At 39.7% G+C, this 22,658-nt stretch overlaps 1 protein-coding gene across 1 annotated transcript in view; it reads left to right on the forward strand.

The window, feature by feature from the left end:
* Positions 1-22,658, forward strand: part of XIRP2 (xin actin binding repeat containing 2) — a 155,894-nt gene that overhangs the window by 102,081 nt on the left and 31,155 nt on the right. The window contains exons 3-4 of the mRNA XM_045033069.1: positions 12,084-12,247; positions 17,493-17,603. Coding sequence (XP_044889004.1) covers positions 12,084-12,247; positions 17,493-17,603 — 275 coding nt within the window. The remainder of the gene's footprint in view (positions 1-12,083; positions 12,248-17,492; positions 17,604-22,658) is intronic.

A 22,658-nucleotide genomic window follows, 5' to 3' on the forward strand; every position in this document is an offset into this window, starting at 1 on the left:
TTGGGTCAGCACCCCTACAATTACAAAACTGGGAAATTTCACATTTAAATAGCTGAAATCATGGAATTTATGGTTTTTTAAATCTTATGACCGTGAAATTGACCAAAATGGACTGTGAATTTGGCAGGGCCCTACTCATGCTAGTGCACTAAAAGTAACTGGTAGTAGACACTGCAGTTTGGGCTCTCAAACCCACCCTACCACTCTAGGTGTGAAAGCCTGAGCCTTCTAACTATCAGGGGAGTGCAATACTGGAACAGCCTACCGAGGGAAACAGTGGGGGCGAAGGACCTCCATGACTTTAAGATTAAGCTAGATAAGTTTATGGAGGAGATGGTATGATAGGATACCGGGCTTAGTCAATAGGTTAATTAAGTGCCACACTGGTAAATAGTACAATGGGTCAATGATATGATATTCTTAACCTTTTTCCAGAGGGTATGGCTGGAGAGTCTTGCCCGCATGCTCGGGGTTCAGCTGACTGCCATATTTGGGGTCGGGAAGGAATTTTCCTCCAGGGTAGATTGGCTGTGGCCCTGGAGGTTTTTCGCCTTCCTCCGAAGCATGGGGCAGGGGTCGCTTGCTAAAGGAGTGGGGGGGATCAGCTTATGTGGCCTGCATCTTGCAGGAGGTCAGACTAGATGATCATAATGGTCCCTTCTGATCTTGAATTCTATGATTCTATGTCTACACAGCTATTTTAGTGCATTAGCTCAACCTCTGTTAATACAATTCAGCGGACCTGGGTTGGGAAGCTTACTCCCAGATGCAGTGTAGATGTAGCCTAGGAAATGAGCCCACAGATCCTAAGTGAAGACTAGAGGATGAGGCTACTACTAATGTTTAAAAATCCCTTTCCAATCTATTTATGTGCCTCTTCTGTCTCTCACTACATTAGCTTTACTGGCCTTATCCTGCTCATCTGACTCATGAGTTTCATTCCATTGAATGAGTGAGTGGGTTGAATCATGTATTAGGTGAGCTGGATTTGGCCTATAATTGGTGCACTTCAACACACCTCTTGTGTCACTGTAGTTACCTCCGTACAGCATATAAATTATAAAGGTTCACTTGCTTAAAGATCTCTGCTAATAAAATGGGAGGAAGGTAGATGGAACCATTTGCCTACTCACACTCTCCTGTGCAGGGACCAGCTGCAGTCCTGGTGCCTGGCCTTATCTGAGTGCAAGGACCAATCTCTGCTAGCATCCCCTGTTATAGGGTGCAAACTGGGGAGGCAGGAATGAGGTGTTGCTGCCCCCTACTAAGAGATGCAGTAAATCACACAAATCTGTGTGTTGGGGAGATCCAGGAGATGCTGTAAATCACACAATGCCTCCCAAAGCAACTCCTATGCCATGCAGCTGCCTACTTCCCTCTCCACTGCTCCCAACCTGGACCTTTTCACTTAGTCACATAACTGAAGGAACTGGGGCTATATTGTAGTGGGAGGCGGAGCTGATGGCAGCAACAGAAAAATGGCCTACCACAGGAGAATGTACTCTTGGCAGTATTCTTCAAGGTCTACATGAATGATCAACTGATCCATCTCAGCTCAAGAAGTTTGGTCTATTTCAATGACCCATGCATTTCTGCCCAAGCCAAGGATATAGCCTAGATTGAAGCTACAGTAACATTGGTGCTGTCTGGGCTCTCAGTTGGTTACATCAAGAACCAGTTGTGCCCTAACCCTGTCAAAACACAAGTGAGTCTCTTCCATCTTCAGAATTGTGAGGCCAATAGACAACTTAACATAATTTGGAATGGAGTATCACTTGCCCACTGCTGTAATCCTAGCCACACACTCTCCTTCAGAGCACACGTGGAGAAGACAAGACGCAAAGGTAGCACCCAGAGCAACATGCTTAGGAAGCTTGCAAATTCAAAACGGGGAAACCATCCCAGCAATACTAAGAGCCCCCACACAAGCACTTCGATGGCCAAATAGGCATGTCTGATGTGGGAAAGTTTGGCTCATGCAAAAAAGCTGGACCCGGTGCTGAGTAACAGCTGCCACTGATCGCAGGATGTCTAAAACCAACAAACATGAACAGCCTTGATGTGCTTGCTGGACTGGCTCCACTGGCTGTCAGGAGGGCGGTCTCAAGCAAAGTGGAATAATTGAGTAGGGCTCCATGTCCGTCACGGAGGTCGCAGAAGTCACGGATTCCATGACATTCCGCGACTTCCATGACTTCTGCAGGGGCTGATCTCCGGGGACAGCTGCTCAGGTGGCCCCCAGGACAGCCACACCAACCACTGCTGGAGCAGCTCGGGGGAAAGCCACACCAACCACTTCTCCAGCAGCCCCCGGTAGTGGTCCCCAGCCGGCTGGGCTCTGTGCAGCGGCCCCCGGCCGGCTGGAGCAGCCCCTGCTCTGGCAGCCCTGGGCAGCTGGTGCCGCTGGCCACGGGTGCCCCTCCCCCCAGCAGCCCCTCAGGTGACCCCCCCAGCAACATCCCAGGTGGGCCCCCCTCCAACATTTAATTACAGGTATTTTTAATATGTCATGGGCAGGTCCTGGGCCATGAATTTTTGTTTATTGCCCAGGACCTGTCCTTGACTTTTACTAAAAATACCTGTAACTAAATCGTTGCCTTAATTATGACAGGGTGAAGATACCACACATCTGCTACATGGCCACACAGTGAAAGTTGGCCTCTTGAAATTGCAGAAAAGCTTCCTAACTCAACAGAGCCACTTAAAAAAATCACCAGACATGCCAAATCCATTGAACAAATGCAGAAATTGGGCTTGTTTTTGGCTTAATTGTCTTGTGAGTAGCTTGTTGGCTAGTTTTTTGGCTTGTAGCTTGTTGCTTCTTTTTTTGATCAGCTCCTGGCAAGCAGAGGCAAAGGGGTAAGAGAGTCAGGGATGCACAGGGGGCCCACCACAGTCCCAGACTGCATGCCGGGGGGATCTAGTCACATAGAGTGTTGGGGTTCTTAGGGATTGGTTTGTTTTGAAATGGGATTAGCTTGATTTTTGGCTTATTGTGAAAGTCGGGATGCTTATTTACCATGTGAACATTGGCAACTGTGTCATCAATGGGTACATGACTGTAAATGTGATGCACATGGCTCAAAATACTTGACAAGGACATCAAAATGCACATTGACATTGAAGAATGCCTTCCCATAGGCGCAGAACAGGATTGGTCCAGCTGGAGAAGTTTAAATCCTCTCTGAACAAGGGTTGGCAGATCAAAAGTCAATATGCAGAAGTGGAGCTATTGCAGCAACCCAGATACATGTGACTATGGTGAAACACAAACCATGGAAAATCTGTCGGTCTGCTGGCTCGTAGGGGAGCCATGAACCAAGGAAGATCTTTCCAGGGCTACAGACTGGCCATATCATGTGCCCAACGCTTGAAAAACCTATGATTGTGGTGGAAGAAACACAAGGAGGAGGAGAAGAAGAAGGAACAGGAGCTATCAGGAAAACACCAAATATCATGAGAGTTGGCAACATTGCTTGCCAGCCACTGTGTTGCCTGAGACACAATTGTAGTGCATTATAACTATCATCAGAATTACAAGTTTACTAAGTACGTAGCAATAGTAGCTCATGGCTGTAGTAATCACTGCTGTTAAGCTCATTGGCTGAGAACACATTGCTGGACAAGCCACCAGCTCACAAAGGAATCAGGGACCTAAGATGAAATATATGTCTAGTGGCCCCAACTTAGAGTCAGCTTCAGTGCTCAGAGAAGGCTATGTGGCTTTGAACAATCACTCATCACCTCTGCCATCTCTTCGCCATCTGTATAACAGAGAAGAGCACTCTTACCTCAGAAGAGTTGTAAGGGTTTAACTTATTAAATAAAGAGGCTGAGATTGTTGTGCTGGTGGCTGAAGATGTAGTAGCATAATATGATCCAATTCCACTTCTGGAGTCCAGCGGATAATCAACAATCCCATTGGGAAGCTGTGAACCGCAAAGTAGAATCTGAGGAGGTGTTCCACAGAGCTCCATTGGTGAGGATTTTACTTTATTTTGAGGCCTACAAGGCGCAAGTGTTGTATGGTTTGTCTCCAGGCAGAAAACACTATTTACAGTTGGGAAAATTTGGTTTTCATCCACAAATACTGCTTTTCAGTGCTCTGCAGTAATGGCACCATTTCTGGCAGAAATCAGAACTGGCCAAAAGCCCAAAATGTGCTTGTTTTGCTTTTCATGCAAACAGTTTCGCAGTTTTAATTTTCACCTGCTCACGTGGTGTCTTTCTGAGGCTTTTGGCAATGCACTTGGTTGCATTGTGGGAGGCTCACAGGTTCAAAGCTTGTCTTCTATTTTTATTCTGTTATGGGAGTTTTATTCCAAGTCTTTCTGACTACTGCTGTTATAATTACTTGAGTCACGTCTTTGAAACTTGGTTTCTCCTATTTTTAAATATGCTAAATACAAACACAGAAACAAGTGGCATGTATGCATTTGATATGTAAATGGGCACAGTAATATGTTCTGTAATTCCAACAATAGTCAGAATAAATGTTCGAAGATCATCACATTTGCACTCCCACATATGTGCTGTGTTTGTATACTGTAAACATGTTGGGCTGGCATGGAAGGATGACCTGGCTGTAGGTTTCTTGGTCTTTCAGTATCTGATAATACTGCCCCACTAACTGGGACTTGTTTTACCAAGGTTGCATGATAAGATTTGAAAATCTGAATGTAAAAGTCTCTCCTCTATTTGCACATCACAGGAGGAGATAGAAAATGTGATTATGAGTGTACACACATGTATGGAGATGATGGAAGGTTGGTCCAGTGGTTAGGGCATTTGCCTGGGACTTGGGAGACATGGGTTGAGTTCACTGATCTGCCATAGGCTGCTATGTGACTGTAGGCAAGTCATTCAAGGTATGTCTCTATGCATTTACTTGGTGTGATTACAGCTTGCATAGAAATACCCAAGCTAGCTTTAATCTAGCTAGCTCAGATACGAGAGCAGTGAAGCCTTGGTAGCATGAGCTTCAACATGGGCTAACACCTGTGTAATTACCCCTGGTTCGGGGCTGACTTGTACAGCTTGTGATACCACAGCTTCATTGTTCTGGTAGTTAGCTTGCTAGATTAAAGCTAGCTTGGGTATGTCTGCATGAACTGTAATCACTCCCCGTCTCTGTGCCTCAATTCCTCAGCTGTAGAAATGGGGATAAAAATACTTCCCTACCTGACAGGGGTGTTATGAGGATAAATACTGTAAAAAATCTTCAGGTGCTCATATAATATGGTAAAGAGAGCCATATAAGTACCCTAAGTTATAGTAATTTCATGGACTGTGTCATTCCAACAGTTCTGAGGTAAATAGAAATGAATAGGCAGCTTTGCTTAAAAATTGATGGAATGATATATCACCTAATTTCATCCATCCCAAAGTACATGGAAAGTTCTTATGTATTGTTATTTGTACTTCCTGAGATTTATGCAAGGCTGTCTTCTCTCTTAAGCCCTTAGAAGGCGAAATAGCGAGAAAATGTTCTGATACAACAAAGTTGAGCGACAAAGCATGTTCACAATGAGTAAGACAGGATGTGAGCAGTGTAAGAGTATATGACTGGACTAGTAAGCTTTAATAGCTAGCAGAACACACACTGCCCCTTCTTTTCTCTCTCCCCCACCTTGTATTGCATTTTATGGCATTAGGTTCTGATACCTTTCGGATTGGATTAATCCTGGGTTGAATACTTCAATCTGTCCCCTCTCTATTTGTCATGTGAGTGCTTCAACCAGTATAAATCCTTACCCTGCAGTTCCTCTATCTGATTATGTTACTTTTGCAGGGTTAATTTATGTGAGTGAAAGAAAAGGAGGAAATTATAACACCAACTTTAAGAAAACTAGATCAACCCTAGATAAAGTTGGCTGATTGTTACAGGAGAGAATAATCTGTGTATTCTGCTCCTAATTTCAATGTATTGTTATGATTATCATTTCTCTTAGCTATGTAAAGGTGCAGTATGTTTCCGATGAAGAGGTATTTTGGTCAAACTACTGGGGATAAGGATGAGAAGTACTAAAATCATTTTAGCGCCTGCTTGACTTACCACCATCACACTCAACATACTCAGTTTCTTTCGGTGAAGATTATAAGCATATTGGTTATACATTAATGGTGAAGACTCTAAACATTTACAGTATCACCTTTTCACATCCTTTCACATCCTTGAGATATAGTAACCGAAACCCTAAACAAGTCCATAATAGTTCAAATCAGTGAAAAGGAAGCTTTGTACCATTTCAGACAGTGTATTGTTATGGGAATCTGTTCTAAAGGCTTTTGTGCCACTGTAATCTTTTCTGAGGTAACTTATGTGTATATTTACATTTTTCTCAGGGACAAACTTTTCTTGTACTCTACTAAAGTTTTCTAAGTAAATTCAGCAGAGACCCAGAAAAGGGAAAGAGATTTGGTCAAGTCAATTACCTCGCCATCTTTGAGAAGTTCAAAAGAAATACAAGGGAATTTTAAAAACACAACTTGTTGTCTCCGGCCACTGAGCATCACTTTGAACCCAAATTTATCTCATATGAAACCTGTTTCTGTAACCTCAGACAATGCATTTCTTAAAGTAAGGCAGGTTTGATGTACAGCAAAAAGGAGACGTGGAAGGATTCAGGGATGCTCTGATATTATGTGCAGTACAAGTATCGGGATTGATAGCTAGATTCCAGGGACTTTTACTGAAAATGTGATTATGAGTGTACATACATGTACGGAGATGATGGAAGGTTGGTCCAGTGGTTAGGGCATTTGCCTGGGACTTGGGAGACATGGGTTGAGTTCACTGATCTGCCACAGGCTTCTATGTGACCGTAGGCAAGTCACTCAAGGTATGTCTCTATGCATTTACTTGGTGTGATTACAGCTTGCATAGAAATTCCCTAGCTAGCTCAGTATTTATAAATATATATAAAATATATATATATTTTTTCTTGAACCCTTACAATTCCCCCTTTCCTGAAGGAATGGAGTGCCCTATTTACAGGGACTCAACATTATTCAATCAAATTTTCCAGTGCAGTGCAGAAAAACCCTAGCAGAACAAGTGAAATGTCCAGGCACTGAGATTGTATTAGATCTGAACTGTTAAATATAGGTGCTCAGATCATATTTTCTTTATCTTTATCTACAAGAAGGAAAACTGTCATGAAGATGCATTTTTAAGGCATCTTGTCAGGTATATGCAATTCCTTTAAAGAACTGATGGGAACAGGAAAAACGTCAACAAAAGTATTTTTGGTGCTAATACGCTTATGCTGCTTTTTCTGAGGTGCTCCAAATTCATGCTTCCACGCTCTCTGTTACTGAGCTACATATATGCGGGCAATGGAGCAAGGAACATGCATTCGCTTCATATGCCAACTCGAGTGAAATACGTTTGGGGCTAAATCCCACCCCCAGCACATCCCTATGGATGACTTATGAATTCCTGAGCATAGGTGGGAGGTAGTTAACATGAGCTACCACATTAAGAGCGGTATCCACACAGAATGATAACCAATGCAAGGCCAGACTTCATGAAAATTACACAAATTGCTCTACGTCCCATTTTTTAATTTCTCACATAAAATTGGTGTTCATGTAACTCAGCTATTCAGTGAAGGTCAGATGGAAAATCTGGAAGGAAGATGTAAAACATGCAGAAATAGAACAAATGAGGAAGATTACTAGGTCCTGCATTTTGAAAAAGACAGATGCTTTCACTTGAGTGATAGCGGACAACCCATGCAGAAACTGACACAGTCAGCATTATGTGAGCACTAAACTCATACTACAACCATATTGTTATGGCTAACACATGACAATATACTACTTTTGTCATATATTAGATTAATGTTTGTACAGCGCTTTGAAATTGTAAAGTGCTATATATGTGGTAAGTATGACTTTTCCTTGCCTGTTGTGTATTCATGTCTGCTTTATTTGCAGAAGTACAAATTCAAACACTAGCGCTATACAGAATAATTGGTTTTGCTTAAGAACATATGGCCCAATTCTTAAGTTATTATTGAGGTAAAACTTCCACTAACTTCAATGGGAATTTTGCCTGAGTCAGAACAGAGTAAGGACTTCAGGATTCAGCCCATGGTCTTTAACATTATCTGTCTTGTCAGTTCCTAGGAGTGAATGTTGTAGAAATAGTGTCAGAACTTTCTAAGTGAAGGGTCTTTTTAAGACTCTACCCCTAAAGAGGTCCCACCAGCCCCTGGCTTTTCTGGTCTTCAGGGTACAATATAAGATATTTATTTTGTTTAAGTTTTTGGTTTAACTTTCTTGGCCCTGGATTACACATTCCAGTTTCAGGTGCATCCCTTGCCACAGTAGTAGCAGTAGCTTTTAGGTGACCTTTGAGGATGGCTTTCTGTATTTGTATGCATTTAAAAAAAATAATTGTGACCATGCCTAGCTGCCAGTGAGATAACATAGGGCTTAAATAATCATAATAAAAATAACCATGTCCAGCAGATGTTCTTGCTTTTGTGGACTGAAACAATGATTTAATTTTAAGATGAAGGCCCTTTGTGTAAATGTGTATCTCAGGTGTGTTTCTTCTTCTATATTCTGATAAATACTAAAAAGACTAGCAGAAAAGAATCCCTCTCTCTCCTTAATAACTGAAGAAGTGTGTCAGTAACTTTCAATTAATAAAAGGAAATCCCAGAAAATGTAATTGAATATGAAATGTCCTTATCGGCCATTTACACAGAATCTTGCTCTGATAGGTATAGAAAAGTCTCCCCATGCTGGTGTGTTTTCCCAAGACTTCACTCAGAAGGAGGACATGTTTCCTATTGTGTGCCATACAAAATAAGCTATTCAGATATACACATTTCTTCTATATATAACATAAAATTGCTTCTCCTTCAACAATTAAGGGAATAGATTGCATTCATACACCTTTTGAAAAACCAAGGACAAATCCTTTGTTACAGGGAGACTTCTTGTCCCGCTCAAAACTGCTGATTACTTGCATTTGAAGGACTAGGTTCTTTCTTTAGAATTGTATGCCCTAACGCTATTTTCATCTTTTGCAGAATATGAAAATGTGAAATATTTTCCTTTACAGTGAGCATCTCCAAAGCAACTATACATGTCACAGGGCTTGTTTGTTTAGGGTTCTGCCCTACTACTAGGTAAATGGGATGACAAATAGGGAAATCACCATGACTATATAGCACTAATTTGTGGATTATCTCTGTGATTGGCACCTGGGTTTTAGTGTTCTAATATCATTTAGAAAAAACAAAACCATTATCACATTCAGACTGTAAAAAAATCCTATAAACAGCACATCAAATGATTTTATTAAATGAAAATCATTGCAGGAAGTGAAATGAGAGTATTAAGTGGCAAAGCAAAGCTTCCTACAAGTCCTTTATCCTCTTTTCTCGCTCTAGAATGTATCATACATGCTCCATGTTCATATATGAAGGTCTTCACCTTCCCAGATTTTCCTTGAACTGCACCTTCATCCAGATAAAAGTAAACAAAGCCATATGTTCGCTCGCTTTCTTTACTGTAAGCCCATTTCTGCAGCTGTTTTGCTGCTGCTGTGGCTAGATTTCCTAAATTTCATTATGAGTGCAAATGTCACTTCAGTTAATTATATTATCTGTCTCTGACTTGACATTCAGTACCTGAGCTGCATAGTAAAAGCAAAACTTTGTTCCACAGCAACTTTCAGTTTTATTTGCCATTTACAGGAATATTCTGCCTTCATTAAGGTATTGTGTCATAACCAAATCTAGATACTATGTCTAGTTTTCAAATGGGTGGTTTTGTATTTAAAAACAATTCATTTATTTATTTATTTTGGAAAAAATTGACTTGACTCACTAAGCTCCTTTAATCATTTATTTCACCTACATTTAGGTTGGATATTTCACAAGCTTAGAGGCTACTCTTCTTCAATATTTTTGCTTAAAAATTATCTTAAACTCAAGGGCAAATTCGGCCCTAATATTCACACATGCAGTTCCCACTAATCTATGGTAATGTATCCGATACCAAATTTGACCCTCATGGGGTTTTGAAATTTCAGAACATGAGCAGAAATGTGCATGGATTAATTTAACTATAGTTTTTAAACTAGTTAAAATTTTGGATTTTAATGTGCTGGCTTGCACAAAGGTACTGCCATTTTCAGCTAGCATGTTAAGAAGTCTATTTATTATTAAAATGAGTCTCTTACTATTAATTTGTACAGACTCTCAAAAAGCAGTTTTTGTATAATGGAAATGTGGAATTAGAAATAATAAAAGAGATAGATGTACTGGTACTTGCTCTTGAATTAAATTAATTGTTCTCTACATTTCACCTGCCAATATGACATGACAGTTTCTAGGGTAGGATTGCAATGATTTTACACTGAGAAAAATATTACTACTTTACACGTGCCAGAGAAATGAAACATGAACCATTGGGCTTATTTTATGCAGTCAGGTTGCAGTGTGTTCACAGAAGCAATAGCAAAGCAGCACTATGTACTATCAAGCAGTATTCTCTACATCCTGGAATTTTCCTTTGAACAGGAGATCTTCCCTGGTGATATACTACAGGAAGAAATGAGAGTCAGTAAGATACTGCAGGCACAAATTCCTAATAAAGTTGAAGAGAAGCTGTAAAACCTTAGTCTATATCCAACCATTTTAAATACTAAGAGGCGCATACTGAATATACAGAAAGTAGAAACTTCCAACAGGCACAGGCCCTTATTGTTTTTAGCTTTTAGTTTTGATCAGTGTCATTCTATCACGCAAATGACTCACTGCTCACTTATCTACAGTGTGATCCACACTTGCCTTGTCTTCACTACTGAAAAAGGAGCAGTCTTTATCTTAGGGTAACTAACAAGTGTGAGCTACCCCAAGGTAAAAGTACACAGTTAAGACAAGGCACTTTAGTTTTACTGCAAGAGAAACTAGGTGAGGTCAACCCAGGTGAAGGTGTACATATAGTGCTGACTTTGCCTAGTTTACCTCATGGTAAAATGAAAGTGCCTTATCTTTACTCTGTTTTTACCTCAGAATAGCTCAGGCATGTTAGTTACCCCTAAGGTAAAGAATGCACCTTTTTTAACCAGTGAAGATGAGGCCACTGATGACATCATTTTGAAGAACCAGTTACTGTAGGGTGTTCTAATATATGAACATCTCAAAGTAACTTTTTTGGTCAGCTGCAAAATTATGAAGGTGAAAATTTCAAAGTAAGCTGTCTTCTACTGAAGGGAATGTATCTTCTTCACCTAATGTAGAGATTTAGATAATATGGACGAAATATCAAGTGAAGATCTTGAAAGAGCTAATAAGTAGGCTATGATGAGACAATTCACATTTTTAATGGAAATGAGTCAACTTTGTGGGTGCAATGTAAACTGAGGAAGTCACAGCAATTTAGGTGTTGCATTTTATATGCAGTTTTTCAGAGTAAAAGTAATAGTCTAAGTGAAAACCTCTACAGTGCTCAGCTGCTGTACACTCACTTGGTATGAGTGAGGTCAAAGTAGTTAATTATCAGTGAGGTTTTAATACTCTAGTGCAGACAAAATAATTAATAGTAAATGAATAAACTGGAGACAAATTCTGCTCTGAGTTACTCCCTTGCAACCCAATTGATTAGAATAGAATTTGCCCCATTATAACTTATACATTGATTTATAGTGGTTTTGCTTATAGTGTAAAAGGATATATATTCAAGTTTTCTGGTGACCGTATATTTTTGCTAGGTTATCAAGAAAAATGTTTTTTTGTTGAAAAGTCTTTATTTTAGTAGAGTTTTTTAAAAAGTGATATTTATTTCAATAAGAAATATCATTGTTTCCATTGAAATGCCTGTTGACTTCACTGGGAGAAGGCTTGGGCACTTTGGACCTGATTCAGAGATCTAATTTACTATCTGCAGTTTGTACATTATAAGTTGGAATTGATGTAATATTGCTATAGATATTGGATAACATTGTTAACTCTTGCAATCTGTTTTTGAAGACAATTTTTCTTTTCTTTCAGCCTTAAAAAGCAGGTATTCAGTAATAAAAATAAACCTCTAATATAAAATATTATGTTTGCTTTTAGCTATTGCTGGCTGTCACAAGCCTGTAAGTGGATTTTCAGAAGAAAACACGAACTGGAGTGATAGTGTGCCATTGGATTTCCAAGATTCTGTCTCACTGAAGGAAAGAATGGCTATGTATCAAGCAGCTGTGTCCAAAGTAGAGCGCAGCAGCTCCTCTGCTAATGTAAGATATTGCCTTCTATTTAACATCACAATTGTCTTCATAATTTGCTATTTCTGTTTACACAGGGCCATATTCTGCTCGCTTAATCACAAAAGTGGTCGCACCGTTTTGCCCACATTATCTTTATGTAGAACAAAATTAAAAACCTGAATTACAAACACCTACACAGCAAAGTTACCAATTCATTTCAGTCTCTTATGAGTTTGCATACCACTGATCTTTTGGAAGGCTCATTTTAATTCACTGGTTGTACAGTTTTTCTTTTTCCTTTTGTATGCACTAAATCTATTAGGAATATTTAAATCAACATAGAAATGAGAGATTAGCAACATAGCCACTCTGCTAAACCAATTATGATTATAGAAGAATACAGGTTTCTGTACTATTATCAATTTTTATAGTCAGCAAGTAATGAAATTGTATTCAAAACAATGCCTAACTCTGGCTGCTCAAACTATGGAATTTGAAATGACTGCAGTGTTAAACTGGACAATGATACAAAATCATAAAAAGTAGGACTGGGAGAGACCATGAGACGTCATCTAGTCCAGCCCCTTGCGCTGAGGCAGGACCAAGTATGCCTAGCCTGTCCTTGACAGATGTTCATCTAACCAGTTCTTAAAAACCTCCCATATAATGAAAAATGAAAGAGCATTGTTTAATAATAAGATTATCAAAACAACTAGTCATCTATTATGTAATAATAAAAAAAATTCGATGACTAATTTTGTTTTACTATTGTGTGCCTCTCTATTCAATAGGAATTTATTTTACAGAAATACTTAATATAGATGCGAAAAATTATTAATACAGTACATGCCTAACAGTCTAATGTACTTAAAAATGTGGTTTATATTTTTAAATATCATTCACATTTGTTGCTAAAAAAATAAACTGCAGCTCCGTGTACAGCGTACCAAAACACTGTACATTATCAGTAATTTCTGAAAAAAACATTTATGGAACTGAAATAATTAAGTAATAATTGTACCAGGGTCTCCTAAAACCATGAATGAAATGACAGTAGGCTTGAACTTGGTTACCACGTTTAGGGAACACCCCTTATCAGGTGACAGTAGCATGTATACAGTAAATAATTAAGGTACTCTAACAACTTCAAAACTAAAGGAGTGCAGCATGGACCTAAAGATTTATCTTAAGCACATGCTGACAATAGAAAACATACTTAGAAACAGTATTTCTGTTATGTGGTTTTCTTCTAGATTATATTAGAAAATGTAAGGGTAGTAAAACACAGCATTCTTTAATGGACCAGAAAATAGATACTTAGAATTTCTCTTTTAAGAAAGAGATGAAGTTAGAAATTATTGTAAAAACAGAAACGTGAGAGGTAAGTATAGGAATCCATTAATGAGTCTAGTCTCCTGTTGATTTCAGTGTGTTACTCTTTTTGACATCAGTAGAAGTTTTCTGTTGGTATGAAGGGAAGGACAGACCATTGAAGTGACTGAAGGAACATTATTTCAACAATGAAGAGCCACTGTATTATTTTTTTATTCAATTAAGTACTGTAGAATACACCCAGAGTTCTCTTCAGCATGTAAGGTAGGAGACTAAAAAGGAATAGTGTTAAAAAGCCTAGATCCCGGAATAATGAACAGGAGAACTAGTGCATACACACACATCAATTTATATATATTTATAAAATGTAGTAAAATGCTGGACAGCAGAAAGAGAAACAACAGAATTGAAACATGAGGCTGGTGGGAGCTCAGGCATATGATGTTTGGTTCAGTGGCCTGTTTCTTTATCATTAATAGCTCAGAAACCTTGCAGAAGGGCACAGACAGAAAGATGATCAAAAATTACTTAATAGAAGTGAATTGTGATACTTTGGGCTTGAGATGCTAAATATTGCACTCTATTTGCATGATCCTTAAAAATATCTGGAAGGAATTAACAGCTCTGAGTATTTTTTTTAAATTTACTAAATTATTTCCTCCTACTAAAAACCAGAGAAAATGGCAAACTACTTTTTACCATTTTTATCTTGCCAGGCTTCCTGAGAAGGTCACTTAAACACTTTACAGAGGTCTCACTGATGTAACAACCAGACCCAGAAGAATATGCTAACATTAAAAGAATTGATAGGACACAAATATTTGTGGTTTATACAAGGTTCATGGAGTCCTAGTACAAATGCTTGTGGAGTGTCTAGATGAGCATTGAAAAAGGTGTGAGTTAACTCAAGTTAATTGGCAGTCATGTAACCCAAATTACAGTGGTGTCACAAACTAGTCTAGACATAAATGTGTCCTATGTTCTGCTGAGCTGTAATGTCACAGCACTAATCTGTATATACAGTGTCACACAGTTATCTCAGCACCTTGTGAAATTGAGGGAGAACTTTGGATGAGTGAATCCCATTGCTACAAACTAAGGCATACACTTATAATGGTGAGAAAATTAATCATTGGAATAATTTATGAAGGGTTATGGTGGGTTCTCCATCAGTGACAATTTTTAAATCAAGCTTGGATGTTTTTCTAAAAGATCTGCTCTAGAAATTATTTTGGGGAATTTCTATGGCCTGTGTTATACAGGAGGTCAGACTAAAGGATGACAATGGTTCCTTCTGGCCTTGAAATTTTTGTGGAAAAAATTGTTTCCCCAAACTAGAAATACCTGTAGCTATTATACAGTCTATCACGATAGCTATTAAAATACCTTTGAGTATAGCTTAGAAAGAGCAAAGCTCAGACATGGTTTAGAGAAAGATAATATGTAGGGAAAAGGTAGCTATTACTTTCTGGACTCTTCAGAAGAAAATATTTTAGATCAACATGTAACAAACAGCACTTGCTTGATTGTAGTAAGAAATGAGAAGTAAAACATACAGGAACCCTAGATTATGCATAATAGAAAATAACACATCATTTATGAATTTTTAAGCAACGGGCTCTTTGAGTACAACATCCACTCACATTTTAATTTGAGAAACTGTCTTACTACTGGATTTGTTCTTTTCTGATATATAGTTAAGATAAACTCTTGCATGATTTTCATAAAAGGTCATGATAGTCTATCAGTAGTACCAGCTATAGAGTGACCCTATATAAATAACAGGTTTAGCATTGAAGTGATAACCATGGTGAGAGGTGAAAAATATTTTTCCTTAAAATGAATGGAATATGTGATTAGAAATACCTTGTGTGTGTGGAAACAATATGGTCCAAAATGAAACATTAATGAGATAATATACAAATCACAAAATTCACAATATGAAACAGTTCCTAAAAACACAAACAAAAAGAGTTGAGAGCGTGTCCAGATCCTTAGAGAACACAGAAGTAACTTTGCACCGCTCACTCTAAGATACTTATGTACACCCCTCCCATTACTGCATCTCACAAAATCCCTGTGAGATAGGGAAATATTTCTATCTTACGGATGGGGAACTCAGGTACCAAGAGACAAGACCCTGCCTACACTAGGAAAGAAAGATGTATTTTTAACAGGAGTTAAAATCCTTGTGGAAAAGGCAGTTGTAGTTTTCACATGTGGTAGCTGGTCAAAGAAAACCGTAGACTCCACCCTCTGACCACATGTGAAAACAACTGCCTTGTTAACACATGTTAAAACACATTCCCTCCTTCCCCCCAGCGTAGGCAAGGCCTGAGTAATTTGTTCAAGATCAGAGGGTGTATGTGGCACAGCAAGGAAATGAATGGTTCAGTGGCATGGCACCATCATACAGCTTCCAAGTGCACTCCCTTCTTGCAGCTGAAAGTAGGGAATTATGGTCTCCAACTTCTAGAATGCTTATGCTGCAGTGTAAGCCCAGGGTTAGTGGACCTCGAGTTAGCAGATCCTGGGTTTGTTAACCTAGGGCTTGAGTGTCTACACTCATTTGTAACCCAGGTTAGGAGGTGTTGAACCCTGGGTCCTCACCTGGGGCTCCAGTATTTACACTGCATTAAGGGGGCCCAAGTCCAACCACACACATCCCAGACTTCCTAGTGCCCTCCCAAAATGTGGCTGCTCTAGCACTACATAGTTCAGGGTGGGAAAACTTGACTATCCAGAGGGCAAAGAAAGTAGGTCCATGGAATTGTGGAATACTTCTGGTGGACTCTCAAAGTGCAAAAGTCCAGTAGGGCTGGGCTACACTGCAAAGTAATAGGGCTTGAACCCTGGGTCCCCGCTTGATTCTGGCTTGGACCCCCTATCCCCATGGGATCATGGGACCAACCCTAGGGGTAGCATGATTTGCATGTAGACTGAAGGGGGAGTTAGGCTTGACCCGTAGTTTGAACCCTAGGCTTACATTCCCCCTGGACAGCTGGAAAAACCTGGATGGTAATTGGTCATCATCCCATCGGTCAGAGTGAGTGAGGAGATGGAACCCATTGTCTGCACTGTTCCAGGGCAAGCCAAACTGTTTGGTTTTTAATAACTAGCCCTCTAGTTCTACCAGCATCTCAATTTATGACTGCTCCGTTCTCCAAGTTTATCACCTCCTGCAGGTTTGAGCCTGTCTGTGTTGATGCCTGAGTAGTCCTTGCAAATACAAACAATATTATACATTGCTGGATACACATGACTAATCCTTAGCATTATGCAGGAGGCCTTTGGGACCTTGGATATCAGTTTTGGAAGAGAGGATTTATAGATATAACAGGATCTATTGCTTGTCTCTCAGCACCTCTTGTACACCACCAGTTAATGGTGTTGAAGAAGCTCTGGTTAAGGGAATTCCATAGACCGTCTATTATTTGTGTGTTTTTATTCTCTATAAATCAATGAGATAGTAATTCCACAGGGACTCAGTGATGTTTTAACAACTAGTCTTAAATGTTTATATATTTAGTATTTTTGACCGCCTTATTTTGGGTTTGTTTTATTATGACATATACTATTATTGATTATTATTATTATGACATATACTAATATTCATGGGTTCTGTGTGCTAGCTACAGTTGCAATATGTTCTAACAATAGGGAGATATGCGATATCAAAATGTATCTTACAGAGAAGCAAGAAAAAAATTCAAAATTCTGTATGAACTAGTTAAATATAGAATCTACTGTACAATGAGATAGCAGAGCTTGTAGAATATGCTGATGGAAGGTATCACTAAGTGGCTACATAAATTTTGGAAATCAATAGTTATTTAAGTGGTAAATACAAATTATTTCTATTCTCTAATGAAAAAAATTATTTCCATGAACATCTGTTCTTACTGTATCAGGTAAATAACACTTATTTTATCTATTACACTAGGCTATGGAGGAATCAGAGACCTGTACAGTACCTGGTGGCTTAGCAAGTGTGAAGAAACAATTTGAGAAATGGGAAACTGGTCAACACCAGTACGAGCACAAATCTGTACAGGTAATAATAATAGTATAAGAGAGATGACCTACTATATAACTTTGAGCAGAAATACTGTTACTTGGCATGCTGAATGTGCTGATTAATTTCATGATGACTGACAGACAGTGTTTTTGTAATGTACATAGAGAGTGTAACTTTCTCTTTGATATTTGCTACTGTAATCATATACTCTTTAGGTAGATAAACCCTCAATGTGGAAAAGAGATCTAGACTTATAGCTGATCTACAGGAAAACAGATAAGTATTGTAAGAACCTTGTCTTTGGGGTTGTAATTCATTATAAAAGTATCTGCTATTACTTTGCATATATTTTACTTGAAGCATTGTTAAGCCATTTTACTTGAGAAGGAGTTTGCTATTTCCTTCGTGTTTAAATTTAATCAGCTTCTCTAAACAGATCAAAAATTGCATGGAAGAACCCAGATGCTACATAAAACCATATTCCAAGTGTTTTAGATAAAGGGTTTTTGCATTTTATTACTTCATTATCATATATCATGAAAAATGGTTGCTGAAGATAATGATTTTGGAATATATGAAGGCTTAGTGCAATGAATTTTATTACACATCTATACTGTGCACTCTGAAAAATAACAATGGATAGTGAACAGCAGCATTAACTGAATTTGTTTGAGAGATATTCAAATAATGTAAGTGTAAAACTTTGTACCGCAAGATAAAGCTACAGTTTGAACATACTCATACTTAGTGTGTTAAATTAGGGCAACTTTACACAAGGCCACTGTTTTTCATTTTATTACTCATGAACGTTAGAACCCACAGCATTTACACACTGTAAGCCAGATTCTACCTTGGGGGTATGTTTGTGCAGTTCCCATTGAAGTCAATGGGAAACTTGTGTATTCAAAGGCAGAATCTGAAGATTAAATAAATGAAATATAAGTAAGAGTAAATGGTGGGTTATGTCTAAGGCTGGGGGTACATTTCAGTGGAAATCATGGATTTGCAAATGCAGAAATATGAAAAGGCATTTACATTTTTTATGGGGAGAATGTGGTAAAATAAAGAATTTATTATCTCAGATGTCTTTAAATTGAAATTGTGATTCTTTAAAAATAATTAAAATATCTTATGGGACACTATGATTATCTAGGTGTCTACTGAGGCTTTTCTTATTTGTAGTCTTCTTGTATGGCCTATTTAATGCTGTAAAATGCATTTGAATGTGTTTGCATAAGGTTTAGGGAGAGCTATTACTTTTTCTTTTCTTTGTGTTTCTGTGATGTCTGAGGATGGCATCCTATGAAATAGGCTGTTGTTGCTGGCACATATGTGAACCTGTCACCAACAACTAGACCTACCTAGATAACTCACCCATTTTCTCCCTTCCCACACAGACACTCTTATTGATGCTCCCGGGATGAGTTTCCATGGCAGACCGCAGTTTTATTAATTATTCCTTGGGGAGGAGCAGTATGCTGCCTGCCCTCTGCTCTCACATGCCAGGCATTTGACTGGTTCCAGTCCAGGTTACAGAGATTTAACCACAAACCAAACAGTAATTTGGGGTAGGGCCTCTCTGAGCTACCCCACAGACTCAGGTCAGTTGTGAAACCTCTTCCCTTCCTGAGTAAGTGGGGGTGGAGTAAAAAAGGCCACAAAGCTGGGATGGCAGGAGAACCTCAGTCCACAAAGACTTCAGGCTCCTCCCGCCATAAGCACATAATCCAACTGCACAATGCCAGGATTCATTTACTTCTGGGAGCTGGCCCTTTTAGCCTTTACCTGCACTGGACACCAGTTGTAAGCTGCGACAAGTCGGTAATCTTAGCAACATTATATAAACCTCAGATCCTATTTATTTCTAACCCAAATGTGCCTCTGGGAGTCTGCAAGGCAGGTGAAAACCCTACAAGACCACAAGCCCATGGGAAAAAATCCTGCCTGATTCCTAAAAACAGGTGATCAGTCAGACCCATGGCATCAGAAACGGCACAGTTCCTAATCTAAGCATTAAGAGCTGGGAGGCTGGGGCAGCTAGCCAGAGAGCGAGATTCTCTTGAAAAGTCTGGACTTAGCTTAAATATGCTGGCCTCACCCTCTTTGCCCACTCAATGGCTAAGGAGAGAACAGATGGGGGGGCAGCTCCCTTCCCTGCAACACATGTTTTTGCTGCTTATTCCCCGCTGTCCAGTGAAAGGACCTCCTTCCGATAGAGGTGGTTAGAGGATATGTTCTCACTCACATTTCTTTGTATTTCTTCTGAGGCCTGACTTTTTTAAAGTCAGAGTCATTTCTCCCCTTGAAGTAATCCAGTCTGACTTTTGTGCATTCTGTGACTAATACAACTTTTCTTCATATCTAAATGCAATGTCAGAATTTGGACTTTCTATATCAGTAAGAGCCACTCCTGCATGTGAATAATTCCAGGTGCAGAATTGGGACCCATTTCTTTTGCAATAGCAGCAGTAGGAAATATGGCCTGATTCAATATTCTGTTACACCAGTCTCACACCATTAATTTTAACAAAAGTACACTGTTGGAAATCGGTGTAGTGGAGAGGGAAATCAGACCTACATTAACTTTTTATTGACATAAAGGAGCAGATCCCTGGTTGATGTAAATTGATGTAGTTTCCAGTCAGTGGAATATGCCAGTTTACACCAAGTGACATTCTGGCCCAATAATAACTAATATTAGCTAGTCAGTTTAACGAGACGTAAAAGCAAGAGAAATATTAGATATCTGATAATATTTAAATACAGTTAGCAATAATTACAGTAACAATTAGCTTTCATTTCTAATATATTGAAATAGATGTTTCAGATGAGTTACATCACCATTTTAAGATCAGATTGGCTCAGCAAGTTTTGAAAACTAGAATAACTTTGAATGTGGACAGGTTTCAGAGTGGTAGCCATCTTAGTCTGTATCAGCAAAAAGAACGAGGAGTCCTTGTGGCACCTTAGAGATTAACACATTTATTTGAGTATAAGCCTTTGTGGGCTAGAACCCACTTCATCAGATGCATGGAGTGGAAAATACAGGAGCAGGTATAAATTCATGAAAAGACAGGAGTTGCCTTACCAAGTGTGAGGTCAGTCTCTAAGGTGCCACAAGGACTCGTTTGTTGTTGTTTGTTTGTTTGTTTTGAATGTGTAGTTACCTTCCAATGACCAATCATTAGACTACTTTCCAAACTTCATTCTGCTGTTGAAAAACACTGATTGAAAAGCAACAGGGAGGAGGAATGCAAAGAGATACATTTCTTAACCTTTAGGAAAGCACCAAATCCATTTTATTATAGGGGAGTGTAGCAGAGTGGTCCCCTGCTCCTGCCCTGAAGGGGTTAAAAACAGCCCTGGGAAGGGGCTGTGGCTGGAGAAAGCAGCCTTTAGGCTGGGCTGATTGGGAAAGTGGCTGCAGCTGGGGCCATGCCCCAAGCTGAGCAACAGGGCCTTATAAGAAGGCCAGGGAAGCCAGAAGCCAAGAGAGTCTCTCTCTCTGCCTTCAGAGAAAGAAGGGCCTGGCTGCAGGGAGCTAGACTGGGTACCTGAGTGGAGCAGGGCTGGGGAAAGGCTGAGGAGCTGGGGAGCTCCAGCCTGGAAAGCCCCAGGCTGCGGCCTAGCATTGGGCTAACAGGTATTGGGGGTTGCAGAGGCAGCCCAGGGGTAGGCCAAAGCAGCAGGTCCAAACCCTCCTTGCCAGTGGTGAATAGGCTGATACTGCAGTCTGCCCCAGGACGTGGAGCTAGACAATGACTGGCAGTAGCCATACACTGAGGCAAGGTGGGGATAGAGGATGGGGGTTCCCTGAGAGAGGAGATCCTGAGAGAAAGGAGTTACTGCCGGGGGGGGGCAGCACCCCATGTAAAAGGGCACCGGGGTCCAGGGAGGGACTCGGGGCCAGAGAACAGGCGGATCACTGGGCTGCAGAGGGCGCTCCGTGCTGGAAACCGAGCTGATTCCCTGGAATCACCAGCAGGAGGCGCCGCAGGGGTGAGTCCGACCCATTACAGGGAGTTAGTAATTACCCCTATATTTCAATTGCTTAACACTTCCCATTACAGATTCTTGCAACTTTTTTTAGGTGCTCCAGCATTTCTAATATTTGCAGCAGGGCTTCTCAAGTCAGCAAAGAGAAATCCATAAGACCTTAGACATGCCTTTTCTTTGTCCCATGACATTCTCTCTAGGTTTTGCTGAGTTATAAAATTCTTAAATTGTTATTTCCCATCTCTTACTTGTGTTCCTCAGGTAAATTTTGGCAGCCTGCCAAAATAATAACTGAACATAAACATTCTAAAAGGCTGCATCCATATCACCACCAAAGCAGCAGCAGCAGCAGCCCACAATGCAGTGGAAACTCTGGAAACAGACAGCCTCCCAGACCCAGCAAAATAACCCGAGCAGTCCACACAATCACTCGCTCCCTGCCCCTGAGTATCAGTCTTATCATGCTGATAACCAATGTAGTTAGCTCAAGCACTACTGCACTGCTGAAGGGTCAGGGCTCAAACCGTGTTGACGATACATGATCATAGAAATGGAAATCATACGTCTGGAAGGAATTTCAAAAGTTTAGAATGCAGCCAAACCTGATGCGGGGGGAGTTACAGTTAACCATGATAGAATTTGTTTGTTTGTACCTTTTTCCATTAAAATAAAAAAAAATCAAGGACATTACATTTAAAAAAATGTTAAAATAATGTTAAGGTTGGACGGTCAAGCACTCAAAAGTTAGGAAATGCCAGCTCTACAATTGCCTGTGAGATCTTAATTCAGCCCCCTTGTGTGTAAACATTATGATACAGCCTTTATTTATACAATCAGATAATATTTTTTCCCCACAGAACCCCTGTCTCATGGGAACTGTAGCTGCTATCATCTTCTCTAGCAGTGGTCTGGAGGAATGAACACTGGGTTAGGAGTCAGGTATTCCTGAATTCTAATCCCAGCTTTGTCACTTTTTTACTGTGTGGCCTCAGGCACGTCTTTTTGTTTCAGTTTCCCCACCTGTAAAATTAGAATAATAAATCTCTCATCTTTCAGTACAAGATAAATTCATTAATTTTGAGGCATGGAGATATT

The sequence above is a fragment of the Mauremys mutica genome, chromosome 10 (genome assembly GCF_020497125.1).
Source record: "Mauremys mutica isolate MM-2020 ecotype Southern chromosome 10, ASM2049712v1, whole genome shotgun sequence".
In the NCBI taxonomy this organism is placed as follows: domain Eukaryota; kingdom Metazoa; phylum Chordata; order Testudines; family Geoemydidae; genus Mauremys; species Mauremys mutica.